The 26,184-nt window shown below is 37.5% G+C and overlaps 4 protein-coding genes across 4 annotated transcripts; 3 read left to right on the top strand and 1 right to left on the bottom strand.

Annotated features, from left to right (window-relative positions):
* On the bottom strand, positions 79–4,765 carry LOC18779307. The gene is made up of 3 exons (XM_020561420.1): positions 3,482–4,765; positions 984–1,296; positions 79–895 (listed from the first exon to the last, which is right to left on the bottom strand). Exons 2-3 carry the CDS (start codon positions 1,158–1,160, stop codon positions 359–361), a joined length of 714 nt encoding a protein of 237 aa, XP_020417009.1. The 5' UTR covers positions 1,161–1,296; positions 3,482–4,765; the 3' UTR covers positions 79–358.
* Positions 1,765–2,869, top strand: LOC18780532. The gene is made up of 2 exons (XM_020561419.1): positions 1,765–1,992; positions 2,091–2,869. The coding sequence occupies exons 1-2, from the start codon at positions 1,825–1,827 to the stop codon at positions 2,637–2,639; spliced, it is 717 nt and encodes a 238-aa protein (XP_020417008.1). The 5' UTR covers positions 1,765–1,824; the 3' UTR covers positions 2,640–2,869.
* Positions 10,753–16,643, top strand: LOC18778626 (auxin response factor 3). Its single transcript, XM_007213730.2, has 12 exons — positions 10,753–11,855; positions 11,968–12,024; positions 12,543–12,725; positions 12,875–12,959; positions 13,125–13,215; positions 13,287–13,451; positions 13,570–13,689; positions 13,762–13,837; positions 14,636–14,795; positions 14,885–15,777; positions 15,915–16,012; positions 16,339–16,643. The coding sequence occupies exons 1-11, from the start codon at positions 11,571–11,573 to the stop codon at positions 15,966–15,968; spliced, it is 2,169 nt and encodes a 722-aa protein (XP_007213792.1). The 5' UTR covers positions 10,753–11,570; the 3' UTR covers positions 15,969–16,012; positions 16,339–16,643.
* Positions 18,027–21,351, top strand: LOC18780213 (MLO-like protein 12). The gene is made up of 12 exons (XM_007211781.2): positions 18,027–18,228; positions 18,323–18,380; positions 18,503–18,774; positions 19,106–19,166; positions 19,290–19,378; positions 19,473–19,547; positions 19,623–19,711; positions 19,825–19,874; positions 19,976–20,016; positions 20,126–20,299; positions 20,387–20,422; positions 20,527–21,351. The coding sequence occupies exons 1-12, from the start codon at positions 18,103–18,105 to the stop codon at positions 20,944–20,946; spliced, it is 1,491 nt and encodes a 496-aa protein (XP_007211843.1). The 5' UTR covers positions 18,027–18,102; the 3' UTR covers positions 20,947–21,351.

Genomic DNA, 26,184 nt, shown 5'->3' with positions numbered 1-26,184 from the left:
GTGGTTGAATATTCTATTTACAAAGAAAATAAGCTGTAGCATTCTATATTATTTTTGAAGGCAATAGGATTGACATAATTGGTTGATTGAGTTGACCAAATAGAATTATTTTTTCAGAATTGTAAAGCAAACACATGCGTGTGTGTAAAACATCCTGCCAAACCGCCCGTATAAACGAACATTGACTGGCAGTTGTACAAGTACACCTCAAGTTTTTCAATTCCAGGACTTCCTGTAACCTTGAGATTAAACCCAAAAAGAAAAGCAAACAAAGGCTATGTTGCAGAGGACATAAAAAACCTGGAAGTTAATGCATTTATGATCAATGAAATTTGATCCAATTCTACAAACTTGAAGCTCAAGAAATTAATAATGCACTTTCATTTACAGCCACAGCTGAGGCAGGCCACTTTTGATTATTATCTGACCTCTTGAAGTCGTGGCAAGATAAGATCACAACCGTTGTGACAGACGAAACAAACATGGGCACAGGTCCAAAAAACCATAGCAGAAAATTAAGAGCAAAATATAGTGCTCTAAGCCCCAGTGACCAAAATTCACTTCCCTTTTCAACCGCTCTCTTAGCTTTTCTCACATCAGCTTTAGAAGTAGCTCCTGGAGTGCTTAGCAGGTAGTTTGAATGGACAAGGTGCCTGGCTGATTGAACAAAGCATGAAAAAGCCAGGAGAAAACAGGTCAAGAGGCAAATGTACTTGATAGAAATAATGGATGGGCTTGTGTTGCCATATATTATTTCTCTTGGGAAGAAATTGTTGGTGGATTTTGCCATCCAAGCTCCAATGAGAGAACAAAGAGTTAAAGAGATTGTTGCCAAGTAAATAGTTGCAGTTGTATTGGTGGAAATCACAGTGACAGCTGTAGCACTATCTTGACCCTGTAGCCACCAACACGGTAAGAAAATTGAGATCAACAAATTTGTTTGATCAGGAACTTGAAGAAAAAAAATAGATATGGAACTCTACCTGAAGAATTTTTCCAACCCAAGTTTTTTTGTCCTTGTTTTCATAGCCCATGGCTGTGGAGAGAGGATGTTTGAGGTACTTATAGAGGAGGAAGAGGTGGTAAATTAGCATGATCAATAGCCCACTTGGTACCAACACCATATCCAGATACTCCTCCTGAAAGTTCTTAAAATCCATAGCTTCCTATCTCTTGGTGCTGCAGAGGACAATGCAGTAAGGAGGTCTTGTTCTGTTTATAATGGAGCTCTCCTGTCCTGCCCATGATTCTTGGGATTGTTTTCGGATTTGTTTAAAGAGCGTATGCTTTGACTTGCTGCAAATTTGAACTTGCTTTCAATTTCCAATTCATATGCAACCAGTTGACAGTGAAAGCTGTTGCCAAAAATGAAAGCAACTGGTAATCTTTAAGCTAAAACTAGACTCCCATATGTTGAATATTCTCTGTGGGTTCCTTTATTCCATAAAACTAGAGACATGAACAGGAGACATAGAGCATTCCCACCTGGCATTCATGAATGAAGCTAGGCTGCAATACTATATTTTGTAGTTTTTATATTATCTTTTATTGCAACCAACAATTTAGAATGGTAATCAAATATGTGGAAAGGATAAAGAAACTATAAAATCAGTTTTGTTTAATTAATTGGCCTTATGACTACCATCTCCTTGCATGAATTATTATTAATTAGTTTAGCTCAAAAGATGACCACTTCCCAAAGGCTCCAACACAAAGTCAAGCCTAGGTTTAAACAAATCCAACTGCAATGGACTTGCTCCTTTATAAAATCCCTGCAACTCCATTGCCATTTTGAGCAGCAGCAGCAAGAGACCATAGGAGACCATGGATTTTCTTCATGAGTACCTTGATGTGGTGTTGGTTCCAAGTGGGCTGCTAATCATGTTATTCTACCACCTCTTCCTTCTTTACACATACAGAAAATACCCTAAATACACATCCATGGGATATGAAATCAATGACAAAAAAGTTTGGGTTGAGAAAATTTTGAAGGTCAGTCAAGTACCATATTTTCTTTAATTGCCCAATTTTGTTGATCCCAATTCAATTTAATTTATTTTGCTGATACTGTTGTTGTGAGCTGGCTGCAGGGTGATAATGATGATATAGTCAGAAAGAATGTTAGCAGAGGCCTTGGTGTGATTGCCTCCAACACAAGTGCAACTATGTACTTAGCCGCAATCTCCTTGACTCTCTGCTCTCTCATTGGAACTTGGATGGCAAACTCCACAGACAACTTCTTCCCAAAAGAAATGATATATGGCAACACAAGCCCATCAATTATTTCAATCAAGTACATATGCCTCTTGTCAAGCTTTCTCTTTGCTTTCTCATTCTTTGTTCAATCAACCAGGCACTTTGTCCACTCAAACTACCTACTAAGCACTCCAGATCTATCAGATTTGGAAAAACAGGACAGAGAGAAAAAAGTGGAGAATGCAGTTCAAAGGGGAAGTGAGTTTTGGTCACTTGGGCTCAGAGCACTATATTTTGCTCTCAACTTTCTGCTATGGTTTTTTGGGCCCATACCCATGTTTGTTTCCTCCATGATCATGGTGCTCGTCCTTTGTTGCCATGACTTGAGGTCAGACACCAAAAAAGACTTGAAGTCAACGTCAAACAATCAAAAGGATGGGTGAGAGAATCTCTTTGTCAGCTCTGGCTATATTTTTGAAGTGTATAATTGATTTCTTGAGCAACGAGTTTGCAGAATTGAGTCAAATTGATGAATGCAATTATACATGTCTGGTTATTTATTTTCTCTTCAACAAAAGCTGGGTTGCAACCCTGCAGAAAACCCAGACATGAGTTTGTGTAGTCTTTTTTGCTAAATCTTTCTTAATAATCAACCTCAAATTGCATGAAGTCATCATGATGTTGAAAGTTTTGTCTTCATTAAGTCTCCAACCTCATGTTGACTTAATGGCAGTACAGCTCAAATTATAAAACTATAGGTGCTGATCAGAGCTGGATTTAAACAACCTAAGAAATTTTGTTTAGTGATGTTGGGTTGCTCTCTACTAATAATCAAATATTTTCTCGCTACTATTTTTTATATTTTTGACCGAAGACCTAAATAGAACTGGTGGACGCACATGGTTGTAAGGAAGAACTCCTCCTCAATTTTAAGGAGACAAGCCATTTATTTGTACTGTTTTATGATTTGGGCTCATAGGGCTGGGCCTGCAAAAATGTTCGTATTTCTTGCATATATATATATATATATATATATATATGTGGTTTTGAAATATAGTAGTTGGACTAGACTTTTGGATTTAGGGACAGTTTAAAGCCCGTCTACAGTTATGGGCAAATTCCACCATATCAACGAGATTTCGAGCTAAACCGAAGCTAGATATTCCAATGCATTGTGAATCACAACTCGATTTTCTTCCGTCAATCAAATGGTATCAAAATTCTATTCTAAAAATAAATTACATTAATTATAGAACTTGTATTTCAAATAATTAAGAGTAATTACCTTGCATTCGAAGTCTTATATTCAAATCTCCTCCTCAATATCGCTTGCATTCGAAGTCCTGCATTGGAGTTATAACATTGTGACTATAGTAGTTCACAATCCTCTTTTCTTTGGGAGAGATTTGTAATTTTTGGGTAGCAAAAATTTGCAGATTTTTCTTCTTTTTAAAAAAAAAAACAAAAAAAAAAAAACATAAGGTGTGATTATAATATTAAAAGAAAAAAAAGTAGAAATTGGGTAGTTTGGTGTTTGCCAGTTATCCGTCTCATCCTGCGATTTATAGCTCTGGGTCGGCCTCTGACGCTTCAGCTCAGTTTTGGCCCATTCATGAATCCTGGCCGTACGATCAACACAACCTTTAACCTTATATAAGTTGCCGACAAGCCTCTGCACGGACAAAGACGGATCCAGTTCCTAAGTGGGTCCTATCCACCACACATCTCCCGCCACGTGTTCCACCGCATCTCGGGATATGATATATGAGTAAGTACCCTGCGACGAAGAAGAAAAGCAAAGAGGGAGAAAATTTTCTGACCTGCGCTTATGGACTGTTGCAGCTGGCTGGTGGGAGGTAACTTATCCTAAAATGACGGAAATAGCCCTTCCTCAGCGACACGCGTACGGTGGGGAGGGAGACAGAGAAATAGAGAGAGAGTAAGCACAGTGGCGAGGTCGGGGCGCGTGCAGATGATTGACGTGACAAAAGTACGATGAAAGGCTGAGAGAGGCAGAGAGCGCAGAGGCAGCACCCGCGTAAAAGTCGAGGGGCCTTCTGCAAAAGCGACGCCCTTAGTCATTTGGGCCCTCCCCTTCGATCTTGACCCTTTTATTACCCCCACGCGCATTTTGTACGCGTGTAACTGTATAGTTTTTTGGCTTGCAGAGGCAGAGGAGATCACGCACGGGGATCGAGAGTGGGGGTGAAGTCCTTGGTAGAGATTCCTGTTTAGGTTTGGGTTTGGGCTTTGGGAGCAAAGGGGGACAATAGAGTGAAGAATGGTGCTTAGATAAGGAAGGGGTGGTGGCCTACTTGATATGTATTTCTAATTTTCTAATGTGTTCACATGATTGTGCACAAGTGGGGGACTCTAGGGTTTTTGTAGGTGGGGTTGTTCGTGTTTTGGTTTTATTGTATGCTCAAATTCATAGGTTTTAAGTGAAACTATGTGTAGATATGTGACAAAAGCACATTTTGATGTATGCATGCATATTTTTAACTCTCTTATCTTATAACTTTTCTTCTTAGCTTTCTTTTCCCGACTTACATGGTCTTATTTCATTGGGTTCTATAATATAATTTGTTTTCTAATATAATAATGTAATGTGCACATTAACTGCCACATAAATTGAGAAATATATTTTCAAATTTGAATTTGTTGATAGATGATGATACAATGTAAAACAATGACCGAAAATGACAGAATTATTACCGAGGCCGAAAAATATACATTGCCATGAACGCAAATGATGGATAGCCATTATCAATCACTTAACTTTACAAATAAGACCCTTTCAAATGATGTGATTAGCGACAACATTGAGATGATAGCATATTGGGTCAACAAATTACGTGCAACACAATCGTCCTTAAAAATCTTGACTAATATGGTTACATGTCCTTTAGCATTTTTGTATGGACCGAGCTCGATGTTTTGTAGATTCCTTTCGGATTTTAACTTTTCCAAAATAAAGAATGAATCTTCTTAATTAAACCAAATGTTTGTTTTTCCTTTTCGATTTTTAATTGTAAAAACAGGTTACCAAACCAATAAAACTAGTCAATTTGAAATCATTTGAATTGGTAAAATTCATACTGATAGCAACACTAATCCCTACATCTACATTGACCACCTTTTTTCTAAAATTGGACCAAATCATAGATTGTGGAAAACAAAAATTAGCGGGAATATGATGATTAAGGTTGTGTCCACACTCCGCACTTGTAGGTGTAACTAGTATGAAAAATTGCAAAACTTTATGCATTATGAAAAAATACCGTCCACTTTTTAATAAAGTCAAATATTTGTCGTTGGCTGGCAATGAGATTAACAAAGAAACCCAACAAATTAGAATGGCCTTGAGCCTTGAGTCTTGACATTTTTCACTTTTCTTCTAGCACTTATATGCATACAACTCTGTTTGTGTAGGCCCATGTTGCCGTTCCTCTTTCAGATAATTTCAGCCAAGGGTATCATATTTTCGTGTGAATCCAAGAGAACAACAGCTTGGATTGAAAGGGTACTTGGATTCAATTCCTTCACATTCATGGGGCAATTATTAACTTACATAATTGGCACAGGAGCATCGCAAAATACTCATGTGTGACTGTCGGACTGTCACATGGTATTTTTTATAATGTGTGCTTTTCATATGAGTGAGTGACAGAATTAATGTTTTAGTAATAATAATCACTCGTACATTAACATGTGTGACTTGCACCACATGACGATATAACGATAACATAAAAAAGCAAAAACATATTGATACATTAGTTGAATTCTAACATTATGCATGACTATAAGTGAAAAGAAAGCTAAAGCATAAGCAATAATTGACTTCATTTACAAATTTACCACCCACCAGCACAATGCACAATGCAGAAGCAACAAAACAGACCGACAGACAAAGGAGTTTAGTCAAAGGACGTCATTACAAACATTGTTTAAGGATTGGAATTTGATCACCATTTGCAGAGCACTATGATGTCAAAACAAATTGTCACCCTACTTTAAGAATTTTGTCTCTGTTATATTGTTAATCTGATTTTACCCTACATACAGACTCCGTGAGATTTCGCTATCATGATTTCTTTATTTCGTCCGCTTTCTGTTTTTGTTTGCAAATAATCAATAATTTTGCTGGGTTTTTGAATCTGATTGATTGAAAAATGACAAACACTTGTTTGTTCTTTCGCCAAAAAACAAAAAATAAAAACAAAAACACTTGTTTGTTATGGCTCAACACTGGGAAAACCACATACCGGTATTTACTTTATTTACATTTAAAATTACAAGAAAAATGAAAAATAAATAAAGGTGTATAAAAGGTGTTCAAAAATATAGCAATATACCTAAACTTGGTGAAAGAGAAAAAGATTTTGTTCATGGTTTTCCCAACTGGGTAACTTACCAACATGACATTTGACCTGCAAAAAGAGAAACAAGAACACAGGAAGCCAGTGAAATCAAAACGTAGAGAAAAAGGTTTTTAAATAAAAGAATAAACAATAGTTATTAGTTAAGGAAGAAGATAGAAAAGAAATGACAATGGATATGGGCACTTCAAAATTCAATGTTATGCTTTATTATTGAATATGAGGTGGCATTTGGTTCGGTTGATAAAGTCTTTGCACTGTGTGTAGCCTCATCATATCAGTGTTTGAGTCTCGCTATCTGCAGTCATTGTTGTTGTGCAATCAGTAATTTTAACATAAATTCATACTAATGATAGCTGACAATTGGATATCACGTGTAAATTTTTCCAGTTTGAGGTTGTGAGTCTGCCCTGATAATGGTTGTGAGAACAACCAATCTCTCTCTAAACTATTTTTCTCAAAGAAAAAAAAGAATGGTGGCATGTCTATCAAAAGTAGGTGGGTGGCTAAATAAATAAGAAGAGGGTTAAGGTAATAATATAAAGAATCTAGGGGTCGAACGCAATAATTTAAGAATGAAAGGGGCAAAAAAGAAAAGAAAAGAAAGGTAGTGCGGTGGGTGGGACTGACAGAAAAGTTTAAAGTGAGGCAAAAGGGAAACAAATTATGATGCCAACCCACTCTCCTATAAAGGCAGCTGTAGTCACGTCTGTTTCATACCATCAACTTCAATACACAAACAAAAAAACAGTCACACGCGCGTGCCTTCCCCATACGAAATTGGAGGTTGTTATGAATTTTTTAAAATTATTGGCTACATTTTATTTAGGGCAATGATTTCCCCACTCCAATTTTATCCACTTACACTCCTTTTTTAGTTATAAAATGGAGTGTAAGTGGATAAAATTGGAGTGGGAAAATCACCACTCTTTATTTAACAGTAAGATTGTGTATATGAAAGTTACTCATCTATGCAAATATAATTTTGTTATTTCACCTATTAATAATGATAGAATAAACATTTGTTCTAAATTTAATCACTAAATAATGTGGTAAACAAGAATTTTCATTATTATTTTTTAATCAGATAAGTTATAGTATTTTATTAAATCAATTGAAAAAGTACATAGATAGCCATCTTGACTAGCAATATGATGGAAATGGGTAAAACTTCCCCAATGACCAAAGTCAGCTCTAGGGCTGAAACAATCTGGAAAGAATAAATTGCAAATAACTTGTCTAAATCTACCGTTTAAGTTGTCCTAATTCAAGTAAGTTACATCAAGGACAAAACCTGGCCGCTAATCGGCATAATTCTCGTAGAGAAACTAGACAACCCAACAAATTCAACAAAATTTTTGAGAATTACAAGAGAAAACCATACAACTCATAGAGTATCTGCGCTTAATAACAAACTATACCAAATCTAAGAAACCAAACAACACCGACTAAAGGAGCAACAACACTTTTGTAACATCCCACATCGACCAACGGAGAATGGGTGATGGACCTTATATGTGCATGCCCACCTTCATCTAGTACGAGGCCTTTTGGGAGCTCACTGGCTTCGGAGTCATGGGAACTCCGAAGTTAAGCGAGTTTGGACTAGAGCAATCCCATGAGTGGTAATCCACTGGGAAGTGCTCGTGAGTTTCCAGAAACAAAACCAAGTCTGCCAACCACAACCAAGTCTGCCAAATATAAACACATGAAAATAGGGAACTAATGATAGTAATCCCACCTTAAGTTTTGATCATTCATTATCGTATTTTTAATTAAGAGTAGTTATAAGCTCAGTTATCTTGACACATGTAGATTATTTATAACTGTTAATACATGTAGAACCTATTTTACATCAATGATAATGGTGGAAGATTCAAACCTAAATGTCTAGGAACGGGCTCATTTTCTTGGCCGATTGGCCTAACCCTGCCGTATCCTTTCAGAAAACATAAACACATAAAACGCTCTCGGAGGGCGCGTGGTGCTTGGAAAGTTTCCTATTCAAGATAAAAGCGAAGACCGAGTCCTTACTCAATCGGGTATTGAGTTGTAACCCGTTTTATCCGGGTTATTCACCAAAGTAAAAGAAAAGCTATCCATCTATAGAGCCCTATAGCCTGTAGCCCTGTGTGGTTGGGTTCTTTGCAATTGATGGCTCAGATAAAGACCTGCTACTTTTCTGTGACACATATGTTTATGCATACAGCCAAATGACAAATATACCCTTTTGCCCATAGACTAAGAATATAAATATAAATTATTATAATATATAGTAAAATATAATAGTACCTGTAAAGTTGAAAACTGATAATTATAATGTCTGCAAAGCATGACACCAAAATTTTTAGTCACCGTCTTCATCTTGCCAGTCTCTGTCGTTTTCCACACCTGCATTACCATTTAGGGTTTCTCAGATTTATGGAGCTGAACAGCATACTTATACAGGCTCTACTCATATCAATTGAATTTCTGACAAAAGTTTTGTTTGTTTTTATAGAGATTGAGCATCTTGCTTGTTTATATATCAACAGTTAACTCATAACTTGATTGTTACCAGAATGAAAAAGAACTCATAACCTGATGCTTGATGATGGGCCATTTTTCTTACCGTTGTGGAGGGGTCCATAGGTTTTTATTACATGCAATATCATGTAGCTATATAAAAAACTGTTTTAAGAATTCTTTGGACTTACTAACATGACCTCAATTGGAAGTTTTTATTTTTCATAATTGGGAACGGGATTCGAATTGGAAATTCCTTATATTGTTAAGAAGAGAAATACCACTATAACAAGAGCTGATTCGTATCTTAACTGTTTTAATTTGATTGAATACTCAAGTTAAGTTAACCAAACGACCAAACTAAAAAAATAGCTGCATGCTTCAAAGTTACCAACATCAATAAGACAAATGACTACAATTTGAGATGCCCAGCACTCTAAAGTCGTGGCAATTATTCAGGAGTTTGGTCCTTTTTTCGTGTTTGGTGTGGCCTTTTATCTTTCTATTTTATTTTATTGGTCGAAGGATGGGGTTATTCACTTTTTCGTGTGTAAGTGAAAGGATTAACAAGCAAAGAATGTTGCATGTGAAAATGTGCTAATCAATCTCAGATGTCTCTGACTCAGTACTCTCTAGTTCAAACTGGTTGACATTTTGTGTTTATAAGTGTTACCCACATTCACAAGCTTATATTTCAATTTGACTTAACTTAAAAATAAATTCTAGGGTTTTCCTTTTTTACTTTACTGAAGTGCATGGAGCTTTCGACCAAAAAAAAAAAAAAGAAAGTGCATGAAGCTGTGAAAAGCAGAGTTCATACCAAAGCTCATAACTAACTGTTTTACCAGTCTTGATCTTAATCTGCAGAAATGGGAAGGGACATCTTTTACTTGTCCCCCAATTGGTTAGGCATAATGACCCACATTTGACATTGCGTTTTGCCTAAGAAACAACAAATAATGAGGCCCCAAGACTCTTATGGAAAAATCCAAACATGGGCAAATAAAGTAGCTGGGTAAATTTGCAGCAAAAGTGAAGAATGTCGTAAAACATTATGTGATATCACTTTGAAGTTGGACCATGGATTTTTCTAACTTAGCAAACTCAGTGAGTGGAAAAAAGCTAAAGCTTGCCAAAGTTGAAAGTGTAAAGCCTACAAGTACAGGTTGCTAAAATAGCACCCAAGTTTAGATTGTGAGATGAGGAAGGGTTGCCCCACAATAGCAAATGTCCTAAGAGTACAGTTGTCTTTCAAAGTTGGCCAATTCGGATTGCCCAGATTGTAACTTTCTTTCAGCAACACTTTAACCAATAGTCTCTGCTCTGGCTATGCAAAAAATCAGTTGAACCCAAGAGATAAAAGGAAAAGGAGAAAAAACCCAAAGCATCCCAAATTACAATGCAATAGTAATATAGGAAGGAACCCAATGGCTTCAAAAGTGGTAAATCTATATCAGAAGAAACCAAGGGAGACAACCCAATTAGGCTTTAAGAAAGAATGTAGAGGCTTTACTTTCACAAAAAAGATGGGTTCAAAGTCTTTGTTTTTGTTTTGACAAAAAAAAAAAAAAAAGAGGTCTTTGGTTTTGTTTTTCTCAAAAATTCAATCTTTTTATATTAAATATTAAAAATGGGGGAGGGAGAGAATGAGGATTAAGGAAGGGGATACGAGTGAGATTTGATGGAGTAGAAGGGGACAGAATAGACATCCGCCCGGAAATACAGGGGGTGCCGTACAGACCCTCCTCCACTTTTCAGTCCATGATATTTTATTGGAAAAAAATTAAAAACACACTCTCATTACTCTCTCTCTCTCTCTCTCTCTCTCTCTCTCTCTCTGTGTCTCTCTCACACTGTCTTTCTGCCACACATCACACCCAGCAGTTGCAGCGTTGCAGCAGCTGCAGCAGTGCTGCAGTGCAGCTAAGCCTGCAGACAGAAAAAATTTAATCTTTTTTTATATGAAAAGAGAACAGCAACAAAGCCCCATATTAATTATGTGATTTGCTTATTAAATTCTGTTTTCTTTTTTCTCTCTTCAAGTTAAAAAAGGCTTTAAGCTTTGATTTGATACCCAAAAGCCCATCCACAATTCACACACACAACACAAACAGTGGTACACTCTTTCTCACCTCAAGAAGGAAAAGAAAAAGAAAAGAGCAGAAAAGAAAAGAAGAAAAGAAAATTAAGCAGGCAGAGAGAGAAAGACACAAGAGCAAAGGGAGAAAGAAAAGAGAGGTGGGCTGTGGTGTGTCTTTTTGAGCTTCTTTTAGCAAATGCCAAAGTTGCACTTAATTAACCTCCTCCTCATCACCCCTCTCAAAATGCAGACATGAAACCTCCTCCTATGCTCTCTTCTTATTCACACACCTCCTCCTTCTTTCTCTTCTTCATATTGTAAACAGCAGAACAAGAGCAAAAGCAAAGTCCTTCTCTTCCTCTTCCTTCTCTTCTTGTTGTTGGGTCCGTACAATTTTTGTTTATTTCCACATGGGGGGTCTAATCGATCTGAACAGTGCAACGGAGGACGAGGAAACGCCGTCGTCTGGTTCGTCTTCAACTTCCTCTGCTTCTGACGCTTCGGCTTCGGCTTCGGCTTCGGTGTGCTTGGAGCTGTGGCACGCGTGTGCGGGCCCACTGATTTCGCTGCCAAAGAAAGGGAGTGTGGTAGTGTATCTTCCACAGGGCCACTTGGAGCAAGTCTCTGATTTTCCAGCTTCGGCTTATAATCTCCCACCTCACCTTTTCTGTCGCGTTGTTGATGTCAAGCTCCATGTGAGTCTCTCTCTACAATGCTTTCGGTTTTTGGGGTTTTGGTGAAATTTGATGCCTTTCTTGTTTTTGTTATCTGGGTTCTCATGTTTTCTGGGGTTTTTTTTTTACACAGGCTGAGACTGGTACCGACGATGTGTATGCGCAGGTTTCACTTGTTCCTGAAAGTGAGGTGGGCTTTGTTGTGGTTTTGATTCTCTGGTTGGTTTGTGAGAAAATGCTTGAAAATAGATTTTTTTTTTTTTTTTGGTTGTTGTTTCAAATTCCTTATGGTGGTACTATTATTTGTGATTTTGGAACTTAAAGCTCAGTTTAATTGTCAAAAGTCATTCAGAAATGTGAGCCTTCCATACAGTAGACTCTAGTGCATTTCATCTCTCAGCAAACAAAATAATTTAAAACCGAAATTTTGTAAATTTCACCTTCTCCCTGGCTTTCTTTCCCGCTTTAGCATTTTCAAAGATTATATGTTAGTATCTGTCTGTCTCCTTCTATCCCATTTTGGCAATTGGCATTCTTAGCAGACAACACAAGATAGTCATTCCATGACATTTTGAAGCAGCTACTTATTATGCATTCAATTTCATTTGGGGGTCAATTTTTTTCGTTTTCTTTACTTTTCTTGGAGATTATCTGATGTTGTGTCTATTGAAGATTGGGGTGACTTCATTTTTGCATTAATCTGATTAGGAAATTGAACACAAACTGCGGGAAGGGGAAACTGATGCATATGGTGAGGAGGAGGATGTCGAAGCAATTGGGAAGTCAACCACACCCCATATGTTCTGCAAAACCCTTACTGCTTCTGATACTAGCACTCATGGAGGCTTCTCCGTCCCTCGTCGTGCTGCTGAGGATTGTTTTCCTCCCCTGGTATTTGTAGTTCATTTTATCCCCCAACATGTAGTTTGGCATAACCTGTTGGTGACTTCCATTACCTGAAATCATTTTTATAACTGATTCATAGTCTAATCAAGTACAAGTTTGTATTTTATTTTGAGACAACTAAGTTATGCTTGTAGGATTACAATCAACAAAGGCCTTCACAAGAACTCGTAGCAAAGGATCTGCATGGCCTGGAGTGGAGGTTCAGACATATTTATAGGGGTATGCCAAAAGATATGACATGTTTTGTATTCATTAGTTTTGGGTTTATCTCTTTATGAAACAATAGCAATCTTATTAGGGTTTTATTATGAACTTTGTAAATGGAATGTTTTAGATTCATTGTTTGTCTGTTTTTTTATTCTTCTTTCCATTTGGCTTGAGTAGGGCAGCCACGAAGGCATTTGCTCACCACTGGATGGAGTGCATTTGTGAACAAGAAGAAGCTCGTCTCTGGAGATGCAGTGCTGTTTCTCAGGTATATGAATCCTTCGGTTCAAGAAACTTTGGATGCCCTTATTCATGATTCTCATACAATGTTTATAATAGGGGTGATGATGGAGAACTGAGGCTAGGAATTAGAAGGGCAGCCCAGGTTAAAGGGTCCGCTACTTATCCAACTCTTTGTAGCCAGCAATTAAACTATAACACTATCACGGACGTGGTGAATGCTATATCCATGAAGAATGCATTTAACATCTTCTACAATCCAAGGTAATATGCTGCTCATTCATTTGACATATTCATAAAGTAATCTTGAAAGTTATGATTTTAGACCTATCTGTCTTTCTGGATCTTATTCTCCCTATATTTTTCCATATTAATCATGTAGAGCCAGCTCATCAGAATTCATAATACCTTCCCGTAAATTTTTGAGGTCCCTTGATCATTCCTTTTCACCTGGAATGCGGTTCAAAATGCGTTTTGAAACAGAAGATGCAGCAGAGCGAAGGTTTGGCATTCTTAAATTTGACATAGTTGAAGGATTTAAACTCAAATTTTAATTAAAATCTCTTTTTGGCAGATACACTGGGCTGATAACTGGAATTAGTGAATTGGATCCTGTAAGATGGCCTGGTTCAAAATGGAGATGTCTAGTTGTACGTACTTTTAACAGAGCCTTTCTATATATATCCTTTTTTTCTTCTTCAAAAGCATTTGGACCTTGTGTATCTTAAACTTTTACACGAGCATGCATTACTGCTTTCTTGCCGCACTCTGTGTTCTCTAAACTAATATATAATATTATATATGGTAGGGGTAAATGATCCCCCACCTTGTAAGTTGTTTGTATGTTTACTTTGTTGATTTTACATTTAAGATTCGCGAAACCATTTCATGAACAAATCTGGTGTAAGCCTTTTTTGACAAGAGTTGAAGCATTTGGGCCACTGGACAAGAGGGCAAAATATAACGAAAATTGTATGACATCTTCACCATGTTAAAATTAGGATGAATTACTAACACTTCTTTGTATTTATCATTACATGTCTTGAGGGGTTAGCACAGTTTTTGGCTAAATCACGCTATGAACGGATAAATCTGCTTTTGTAATTGTCACAAAATTTGTCTTAATTGTTAAACAAAACACCTTACTCATAACCCTGTGGATAGAAACTCAGGGTCTTGATTATTCGAACCCTATCATATTCAGAAATGAAGGAATGTTTTTAATGTTTCATACATAGACATCGGTGTTGCTTATTGTAGCTGTCAAGTCTTTAGAACTGCAAAGATTCGTTGAGTTATTTTTCACTGCCTTGAAAGTTGTATTAACCAAGATATCACAAAGGATGTTTTCTCTGCTCTGTAGTATGCCAATACTAACTTACTAGGTGATAAGTTCACGCCATTAGCACTGGATATATTGGTTTCAAACTTTTCTTTTGCTCTTGCAGGTAAGGTGGGATGATATAGACACAAGTAAGCATGGCAGGGTTTCCCCATGGGAAATCGAGCCATCTGGTTCTGTTTCAAGTTCCCATAGCTTAATGGCAGCTGGTTTGAAGAGGGCCAGGAGTGGCTTGTCTGCAGCAAAAACAGAATTTCCAGTTCCTAGTATGTCGTGCATTCAGATTAGAACATTCCATTGTGACACGATCTCTGCAACATAATTTATTGATTGTGAATTTTTTTTCTTCTTACAGATGGGATTGGAGCATCAGACTTTGGGGAATCTTTAAGGTTCCAGAAGGTCTTGCAAGGTCAAGAAATTTTAGGTTTTGATACTCATTTTGGTGGTTTAGGTGGTCAGAATCAACATCCATCTGAACCAAGGAGGGGTTTTCATGGTTCTAGTGGTTCTGGGATTGCTGCTGGAGGTAATGGTCTCAGAAAGTCACTTGCGCACTCTGAGATTACCTCAACCGGCATAGGCTTTGGTGAATCATTCCGATTCCATAAGGTCTTGCAAGGTCAAGAAATATTTCCAAGCCCACCATATGGAAGAGCTTCCACTAATAACGAGGCTCATGAATATGGTGGCCCTGGAATTTATGATGGTTTTCAGGTGCCAAGCTTTAGAAATGGGTGGCCTGCCATGATGCAGAGCAATAATGCACACGTGCGCCCATCTGCCTCGTCTGTGCAAGTTTCATCACCATCGTCTGTGTTAATGTTCCAGCAAGCAATGAATCCAGGCCCGGAATTCAATTCAGTATACAATGGTCATAACCAGGAGGAACAGAGAGTTATAAAACGGACTCCATATGTCTCTGAATCAGATGGCGGAAAGCAAGCATCATCCTCATTTTGTGAACGTAGCTTCAGCAGGGAAGATCATGGAGGCATGAATTCTTACAATCAACATGGTATCTCAAATCATCCTGTAATAAGTCAATCAACATTTAGTGGCAGTCAGGATGCGGTTTCACCATACAAAGGCAGCTGTAGACTCTTTGGTTTCTCATTGTCTGAGGAAAAACGTGTCCCAGACAGAGAGAGCAACTCCACCTCAACTGCATCTACATTAAATCCTGGAGTGCAGTTTCATTCAAAGCCTGCATTGATGACATCAGCAGTTGGAATTACCTGTACCAAAGTATGCAACCTATGCAACCTCTTTTGAATTTACGCTGTAATATCGTATCTTTTGTAGCGGTAGACTGGACATTTAATCTTCTCTAAGATTGATGGCTACAATAATCTGATTTGTGAGTTGGGTGTGTTTGTGTATAGGAATGGGCTTTTGACTGGCGTGGAGAAAGGATGGAAAGCTGTTTACAAGGATAGCGATGATACAATGGCTTGTTGCAGAAGATCAAAGGCAGTAACTAGTAAGTGCTGAACTGTACTTTTTATCAATCTTTCTATTTTTTGTTTTGTCTGCATCCTAGCATCAAAACCTACTTGCACTGGTGTCAAAACTTTGGTACCATGTAAACCCCAGTGAAACTTATTGTGGCCAAATATATGATTCAAAGTCGTATACAAGTAACCCTAGTTAATATGAAGAAGTTCTAGCTGTTAGGTCTTTTTTGTTTGTTTGAATTTCTCTTTTTCTGTTGAGAATCAGAATGAGTTTTTCTATGCATATATATAGTATTTTACCCCTTGAAGTTTATGTTATGAGTTTCTTACTTCTGTCGACATTGTTTTGCAGGAAATGTTTCCATAATGTCAATAATTATGCTATGTACAAGCGAAGTCTCTTGGCAACTGAGATTTTGTGCAGATTATCCGTGTGCTGTCGTTTATGTAACTTAACTTTCGAGGTAAAAATTGTAACTAAGCGCCTCAAGTGACTTTGATTGTATTGTTAATTCAGCTTTGAAAACAACAGAGTTTGTAGAATCTATGTATTGCCTCTCATATGATAGCCCTGTTGGAAAGAGGGGCCTATCCAAACTGAGCAAATTCTATCCACGCAATTACAATTGTTAATTAAATTATTCCTCTTCCCTACAAGAAGCTTGTTCTTCTGTTCCAAAGTGCCCTGCTATATTCGTATTTTGTTGTTTCTAAAGCAAGAATTTTGTGATGTAGTTATTGTTAGAGAATGTGCAGCAATAGAAAATTATGAATTATTGCTGGGTTCAGTTGTCTTGGCTTTTCCCAGATTGCCTTTGTGATTCTCCCACGTAACATTGCCATGTCTTGCTGGAAATGGGAACTGAAAGTCATAAATTATTGAATGTTGGAATATTCTATATGTAGTAGATAGTCGCATCAATCCAAGAAACTCAACCTAAAAGTCCATGCAATGACTCATTAATCACACACACACACATATATATATATATATATATATATATTTATTTAATATAGGGACCTCTCCTTATAAAGAAAAGAGACATCTCTGCTATTTCTTGATAATTGCATTCACCATCTTATTGGTCTCCACAACTTTCTATTCGTTCACCAGTTTCTTGGAACACAACACACAAGTTAGAACATAGTGAACGAAAGTGACACCATTGACTCTTCTCGTATTTATTGAACCAAAGTGATAAATTGTCCAAATCAATTAGCGATCAATATGCTACTGTATTCTGGGGAGGTGATCCTTCATCAACCAAAGCAAACAACAACAACATTGTTAATCACATTTCTCACAAGAGAAATGTCGATAAATATGATACAAAGAGTTGTATAAGATCAACTCTGGTCCAAAAAAAGCTGTTCATTGGTCCCCCTTGTAAGCTCTGTAACATTTATGCAGGACTCAATGAAGTCATATTTTGATGTGGCATTCATATTGTACAAGCAATAAGCACAAAGCAGAAGGTTTCGGAAGTTGCATCAGACTCGACGTGTAAACAGTGAATAGTAAGGCAGAAAAAGAGAGAGAGTCAACGATATCCCGCGTCCTTGAAAAATATTTTTTGTGGTCCTCAAAGTCAAAACCGACAACCATGTCTATGAAAAACCAACATATTGTGTAATATCAAATTTGCATCACAAAAACGTGTTTGAGTAATAAACATAAAAAATGACGTGTAAAACCAAAAAAATTAAAAAAAGCTCAGCTTAGATCAAGTTAGGTGTAACAAAATCTTCCTGGATCTGTAAAATACAATTCTTGTGTATAATTTTTAGTATTTTTTCATATGTGATGTAGAGTTTGTATTGTCTTTTTATACAACCGCTAGCAGAACAGTAACCACTGGCCAATGTAGTAAGAGAATGAGAGGTGTGCGGACACGTCATTGATGCAGTACAAGGTCGACGAAGAGTCAAACATGGCGCACCCCATGTTGAAGAATCTCCTGTTCTATGACCAATTAGCATGCCCTCTGAAATCCAGTGGGCCCAGGACCCAGGTGTGTATGTGTATTCCTTCTGAAACATTTAGCTGGCTTATAAACTGTACCAACCCAATTCAGCCCTTGAGAGAGACAGAGAGAGAAACAGAGCAAAGACAGAGATGGCTGGAGATGAGGAAACTGCAAACACACTTGAAGCTACACCAACATGGGCTGTGGCCACTGTTGTCTTTGTTCTGATAGTGATCTCCATAATAATCGAGTATTTGCTTCATCTCTTACATAAGGTATGTTATAATTATATATATAAAACTCTGTTTCATCTTTCCATCCATGCAATGCAAGGGGATCATTTGTTTTTGTCTTGAAATATTTGTGCAGTATTTTCATAGGTTAAAGAGGAAGTCTCTCATTCAGGCTCTTGATAAGATCAAATCAGGTTAGAGTCCACAACATGAATTAAGCTTAACTTAATATAAAATGATGGGTACGTACGTAACATAAGAAATGCTACATTATTATTTTCCGTTCTGAGATTGTGTTTGTCCCTCCACCATGTAGAATTGATGCTGTTGGGGTTCATATCGTTGCTACTAACTGTGGGCCAAAAGCCAATTGCAAATATATGCATCCCAAAGAGCGTTGGTGAATCTTTTCTTCCTTGCAAGAGCTCCACCTTTGGTCATGCTGTCGAGGAAACCAAATGCTCTGACCAGGGAAAAGTTTCTTTGATGTCGAGGGAAGGTGCATATGAGCTGCAATACTTGATTTTTGTGCTTGCTATGTTCCACGTTTCATCTTGCGTCCTCACCTTTGCTCTTGGTATGGCCAAGGTAACTCATTCATTTCACTAATTCTTTGCTTTTTTCTGCAGTTTCCATTACATTTCTGCTGCCTAAATAATAGTTAATCCTATGTTATGCATGGGAAGCTTGGTTGTCTGCTTTTGACTTTTGCAAACACTAAGATAAAACTCAAGTTGCATTGTAACTTCAAAAAGAGGAAGGGAAATTGTAGAGGGACTTCCACAATTGTGAACTCTAACAAACTTTTGAAATCTTTGGTTCCTTGTTCTTTCTTTTGAGCTTTTAAAAGGGAAAGTTTGACTCGACTTTGACTATGCTGACTTTTGTTGTGAACATTTTATATTGTCTTGTTTTCCAGATGAAGAGATGGGAGTCTTGGGAGGCAGAAACCAGAACATTGGAGTATCAATTTTCTTACGGTAAGCTTTCAAGGGATATAAATGGATGGCATAGATATCTGCATACAAGTCTTTGCGGGTCCATTTGAGTTTTTAACCACATTTTTCTGACACTAATTAGTGTTTACTGCAAATAACATGTAGATCCAAGGAGGTTTCAGCTCACGTATCAAACCTCATTTGGGAAGCGACATTTGAAGTGTTGGAGTGACAATCGATTACTTCGTTGGCCGGTAATTAAACTCAATCAAATTTAATTAAACATACTGTTCTGTAACTAATAAACAAGAAATATAGCAAGTTTAATGATGTATCTTTTAAATGCAGGCTTCCTTTGTTAGACAATTCTTTAATTCTGTCTCCAAATCGGATTACTTCACTCTCAGGCATGGATTCATAATGGTATTAATCTGTCAACACATCATGAATGACTCATTTGATTGGTTCAATCTAAAAAGTTTTGGGTGCTGTTTGTAGGCTCATTTTGCAGAAGGGAGTCATTTTAACTTTCAAAAATATATAAGAAGGAATTTGGAGAAGGATTTTGGTGTGGTTATGGGGATAAGGTAAACTTCATTAAGATGGCTCTTCATGATCATAAGACCTTGATGCTTATCTCTCTTGCACATCTCTCCAACTAAGCGAACTTTGGCATTTTCTTTTTTTAACTTGTTTGCAGCTGGTGGATTTGGTTGTTCTCAGTATTTGTCATATTCTTCAATGCACATGGTAACATGCCCTGAATGAATCTATTTAATTAATCAAATGAATCCAGTTATAAATTATTACTTTTAATTTGGCTAACTCTATCATTTGCTGCACCTCTGCAGGTTTTTACAATTATCTATGGGTTCCCTTTATTCCTTTAGTGGTGAGAAAAATCAACTTTAATACTTAATTAAAGCTGTGATTAGATATTAGAAAAAAAAGAGAGTTGCAATTTTCATATGCTTTGTTCTTCTTCTATGCTACACCTACAGATGCTGTTACTGGTTGGAACAAAGCTACAGGGCATCATAACTAAGATGTGCCTTGACAGCCATGATAAATCTCATGTTGTTAGAGGAACTTTGCTTGTGAAGCCCAGCAATCACTTCTTCTGGTTTAACTGGCCTCAGTTGCTTCTCCATCTTTTGCACTTCATACTGTTTCAGGTAAGTCTTCAATCATAACTTTAAAGCCAATAAAATAATGGAATTAAGAAAAGAAGATAATCTTTTAAATTTGTTTGCATCTTGCAGAATTCCTTTCAGCTGGCATTCTTCACATGGACTTGGGTAAGTAAGCACATATTTTAATCCGATATGTTGTTTGAAGTTTGAAAATGGTATATTCCCTTTACTAATTAATTGCATATAATTGATTGTTTCATAAAAAACAGTACAAGTTTGGTTTAAGATCATGCTTCCACCATGAAACAGAGGATATTGTGATAAGGCTGGGCATGGGTGTAATTGTGCAAATCCTCTGTGGTTATGTCACTCTGCCTCTCTATGCTTTGGTCACACAGATGGGCACATCAATGAGAAAAGCAGTTTTCACTGAAAACGTGGTTAAAGGGCTGAAAAAATGGAGAGCCAAGGCCAGGAAGAACCTTGCTCTTAGGAACCACCCTCACTCGGCACGACTCTCGTTGGATGCTTCTCTTGAAACTTCACTGTCACTAGGCACTTCACCTTCTTTCAGTGGTCATGATGCTTCATTCTCGACTGTGGATTTTGATCGTCCCTCTGACGATGCTGAATATGTAGCACTTGAAATAAGGGAGGCCCAAAAGGCACAAGGAGAAACAAACGCTTGAGTTTGAGTTCCATCTTTGGCCATGAAGGGGGGTTGCACAGTTATTAAAGTTGCTCTTCATCTTGCCTATAATGTTCATAGATTGACGTGTATGATTTGTTTTTATGATTCTCTTGATATTGTTTAGAGTATCTCATCGCACATATAGGAAGTGAACACATATAGGAAGTGAACTTTCAACAGAACATTAGAACAAATGTATTAAATTTTTTTGGTCGATTAATTTCGTACAAGCAACACATGTAGTTCCATGAGTGGCAAATTTAAGAGACTACATGTGTTACTTACATTACAAGGACGACAAGGTCTAAGCTTAGCCTAATTAACTAGGATTACATTATATATACTCACATCAAACTCAGATTGTGGCCAGCCATTCCCGCTTATATATACAAAATTACAATGATTTACCTTCTAGACCGTTTACTGGGCCGCCTAGAAGAAGAAGCGGCAGTCGCAACCGCCTCCTTTCGTCCATTTTCCCTTGGCCTCTTTGATGAAACTGGTGTAGGTTGCTGCACTTTCGCTGTGTGAGGAATTAAACGATTAGGGCTGAATCTTTGTCGCCTACCCCTACTAGTAATTATCGGCGTCGGCCACCATGGGAGCACAAAAGGAAAGGCTGGGAAGACAGATAACCCGGCGCAACGGAGCACGAGAGTTGTGAATGGAGTGGTCCAAGTGGTCTCTTTTAATGTTTTTGCACGGATGTTGTACATGACAATGCGACCAAACAAATGTAGTAACAACACATCCTTATTATTTGGATCGAAAGCTAGCACCATAACCGTTTTTGTAGAGGACTCACGGTCCCATTTAGTGAGGAGTGGATTTTCCGGGACTAATTGGAACAGGCGAACTTTGTCTACCAAACACCATTTTCCAGGCCCGTCGACTTGACCATCAACATAACCACGACCATCATCTTTGAACTCCCAAACACTCATACCACTAAGATCACAGTAATGAGGCAACATGCACATCCGCAGACACCCTCTTCCACACTCACCTAGGAAATGCATTGTTCGAGATTCGTCTTCAGGCTCATCAATGAAACGAAAGCAATAGTTACTAGTGTCATTTATATAAAGCTGGTCACGAGTAGTGAAGGGATCCAACCCAACCATAAAGCGATCAGTATCAGTAAACCAATACAAGCTTCCATTATGAGCAACCCCAGGGTAGGGAGACAATCTAGTAAAACAAAACCTCCGCGGGCTGAAAACACGTGACTGTCTCCATTTACCAGTCTCAGAAGAGAAGATCTCCATGTAGAAACGGGAGGAATGCTCGGGACGTTCCCATTGATCATCAATTATTCGCACAACCTTGTACCTGTACTCAACATTAATAATACTATTATTAAGCTGAATATTGACAGTCCTCCTAGATCTTTCTGCTTCTGCTTGCTTTCGATCATTCTTGTACTTGTAGTTGGGATCGCATACGAATCCAACCATTACCCTCTTGTGGCGTCCGCGTCGAGGCGGACGAGGGAGAGCCTCCCATTGCTTGGTGCGTGGATTGCAGATGTAGTAATCACATTGATAATGCGTGGTTGCACAACACAAAATTAAGTCATTATATGTTCCTACCACACACGGCTCGCCTTTTAAAAAATCACAATCAGCTTGGAAACAAGGGAGGAAACTCAGAGAGAACTCACGTGGTGGTGTTTTGAACACCAGCTCATGAGGAGGCTCCTCTGACGACACAGAAAAGAATGTCGTCCTTGCATGCTGTGTATCCGGGACAATGACACTGCGTGTAATGGGTTTATCACTTTGGACACGACGAAAAAAATAAGAATTATAAATGAGACTGAACCAACGTTTGGACACACACATGCATTGAACCGCAAATTCCGAAGGAAGTCGACATAGAATTTCCAGTAATATAAATTCAGGGAGATCATCAAGATTAATATTACTCGTCACTAATTTTGATATTGATTTTCCGGGTGCTGATCTTTTTGAGGAGGACTGATGATGGCGACCACCAGGACCACGACCATGAGAGGGCGCTCCAAGAGATTGGGAACTTTTATCACAAGGTCTCATAGCGGCTGCAGAACTAAACTTGGATTGGATACAAACTAGAGAGCAGAAGAAAGGCAGGGTCACACTATTTGTATAGATGTAACTCTGATTCAAGAAGGAATAGGAGAGATACACATCCATAAAGAAACAGGAAAAAAACCAACTCATTATTAGGAAAGAAATCCCAATACGAATACGATTTAATTCATAAAGATTATCTTGATAGGTAAAGGAAAGTAATTATGCACATGCCGGTGGCATGTCCTACTGTAATTGGGAGTTGCAGCGACCATCGATTCCTTCCTTCCATGTCCTACTCTAATTGGGAGCTACTAGTGTGGCCCTGTGTACTATATTACTTGGGGCCTCCACATTGTTTTTGTTTATGGGCCTACATACTTGCCCAAGTCTTTCCTTGTTTCGTTTCGTTTGGCCCTTGTGTTTTCCTTTTTCTTTTCTTTTTTTTCATTTCAATAAAAATCTTTCCCCATTTTTTTCATAAAACATTTCAATCAAGTTTTTAATTTGCCAACAACTCCCTCATTGCAAGAATTTAAACGCATACTTACATGAATAATTATACTGAACGACTTAAAGTAAAATATCTTTGTGCATAATGTATTTTGATATGATTTCGTGCTCGTATATACCAATTAGGAATCTTAGATGGACCCAGAAATCATGAGTATATCATACATATAGTCAATCTAATCTGCGGGCATGGTTTTGCCAAAGTGGTTCTTCCACTAAAAATACTACAAGGATGTAATTGGGTCAAAAACAACCCATAAAAATATCTTTGTGCATAATGTATTTTGATAAGATATGTTATTACATTTTCTTATTGACATATTATCGATAATGATATTAACATCGGTTTTAAATCACTATATGTTAAGCTTGCTGGCTCCAAGGGTCGTGTAACATGGTATGGAATAACGGCTACTTTACTTTGGACCAGTCTTCCAACTTCACCGACGGCTAGTTTTCTCTCCTCAGTGGTCCTATGCCCTTTTTTTCAGTTAATATATCTTAACTTCTTGAAGTAAAATATGGAACCTTCGTTTTTGGTTGGTCTTGGTTTTGATTTTGAGTATGATGTGCATGCATGCGTAAACATGTTTTTTTTGAGTATTCGTCCTGCAAGAAAGACTGGCTTTTATATTGGAAATAGTAGTACTCTCGTGGATTTTGAATTTATTCTCAGTTTCTTCTAGAATTGACCAACTAACAACCTTTACTCAGTTTTCAAAGTAAACCCCAACTCGTGGTTTCTATTCTTATTCTACCAAACTTGCCCATTTCCACGCAATAATCCAATTAGCCTTTTTCTTCTTTTTCAATTCTCCAAGTAATGTGGTAAACCTAATTTAGCATCTTCTTTTCTTCTTCTTTTTGTGTCAACAAGAAAACAAAACCCATTCTTGCTACAAAGAAAAACCACAAAAGGCCTGCATCAACCTATCTTTTAGAATCTCTATATAATTCGGGATATTAGATACGAGTGCGTTATTAATTTGGATGATATCTTACACAATAATCATATAATTTTAATCATATTAATTTATCACATACTTCATTGCACTCAAATTTGAATTATCTTGTATATTAAATGAGTATAAAATAATCTAGACCACCGTTTGTATTAAAATTTCAAGAAGTAACCAATTCATCTACACAAATTTCAGACAGATTTCATGACATTATTATATGTAATTTTTTGGAATAAATAAATGTCACAAATATGCGTTGATAATTTGCCCGCCCAAAAAAATAAATAAATAAAATAAAATATCATAGCGTTGACCCCACGTAATAAGATGATCACGATTCACATGTGTGATTCATGGCTCCCATTCAAACATGCGTATATGTAAAGCTTCAAAGACTCACAGCCACTTGAATTTCCCACCTTCGAGTCTTTTGACTGCGTCAAGATGGCGTGGTGAGAATTTTTAACACAAAAGGCAAAAATAAAACACCGTCCGCATCATGCAGTCGTCAGCAGAGGAGAAAGAAGCTAAAGTTTTGCAACGTGACTGAAAATGATAGGTTCGGTTGTAGATAAATACGATCCCTCATTTTATCCAACCCACGTGTCGTGCGTTGATTGCGATTGCTGTGCTAAGCCGGTGATGGTGTGTGACGACACGGGATGTTGTCGTATTGTTACGTGCACCGTCCGCGAGCGGCTTTGTCTTTACACGGGCGTTGGGACTATTATGTGAGATCCCTTGTTCCACTAAACAATATATCAATCATGGCTTTCACTTTTCTATTTAGCTTTTTCTAAGCCTCATGGCTTTGGCTTGCATGATAATAGGAGGGCATTGTTTCTTTCTCTATCAAGGGAGGGTTTACTTTCAACATTTGTACACAGAGAGAGAGAGAGAGAGAGAGAGAGAGAGAGAGATGATGTTATGTCTAATTTGGTGAAAATATATGCATCATTCATTTCACCCACTTTTGATTTTTATTCTTACAAGAAACTTCTCGCTCACCCATTTTGCAATTAAAAGGTTTCACTATATTTTGTGCACTAGCGTAGGATTAACTAAAGGGCCAACCTACACATTTTATGGGGCATGTGAAACATTCGGAATAATGAGTTTAATTTGATTAATGACTTGTGATGATTAATGTTTGACACACTGATAAATAACCGTTAACCGTTAGTGCATAAAACAATTGATAGTGGTTCATATCATCTAAACGACTTTTGCTGCCACAATTTTTTTGTATATGTACAAGTTAGGATAACTGTTTATTCTAACTCTATAAGATATGTAAAACTCTTTGAATAATGATTTCAATTTCATTGATGATTTGTGATGAACAATGTTTGACACACAAATAAAGGATTGTTAACTAGTAATGCATCAAACGAATATCAATCATTCACCATCTATGGATGGGTTTTTGCTGCCACACAAGTCTCCCATGGATGTACGAGTTAGGATAGTGATTTGATTTCAACTCCATAATAATTAAAATAATAAGGGGTAGATAGATGAGAGCAAAAGAGTAGGGCCAATACTTTCGGCTTTGAGTTGAGTAGCTAATATTAAGGTGAAAGATATAAACAAAGGCAAAAATAGGTGGGAAAATTAATGGGAACGTGTGGGGGGCATCGCTAATAGCTACTTGGAATCTGTCTAGCGTCGACCAACGCGGATGACGTAAAAATACGTCACCCACAG

The sequence above is a fragment of the Prunus persica genome, chromosome G4 (genome assembly GCF_000346465.2).
Source record: "Prunus persica cultivar Lovell chromosome G4, Prunus_persica_NCBIv2, whole genome shotgun sequence".
Lineage (NCBI taxonomy): Eukaryota > Viridiplantae > Streptophyta > Magnoliopsida > Rosales > Rosaceae > Prunus > Prunus persica.
Note: the sequence above shows the minus strand (reverse complement) of the source record. Positions and strands in the feature narration are given on the sequence as shown.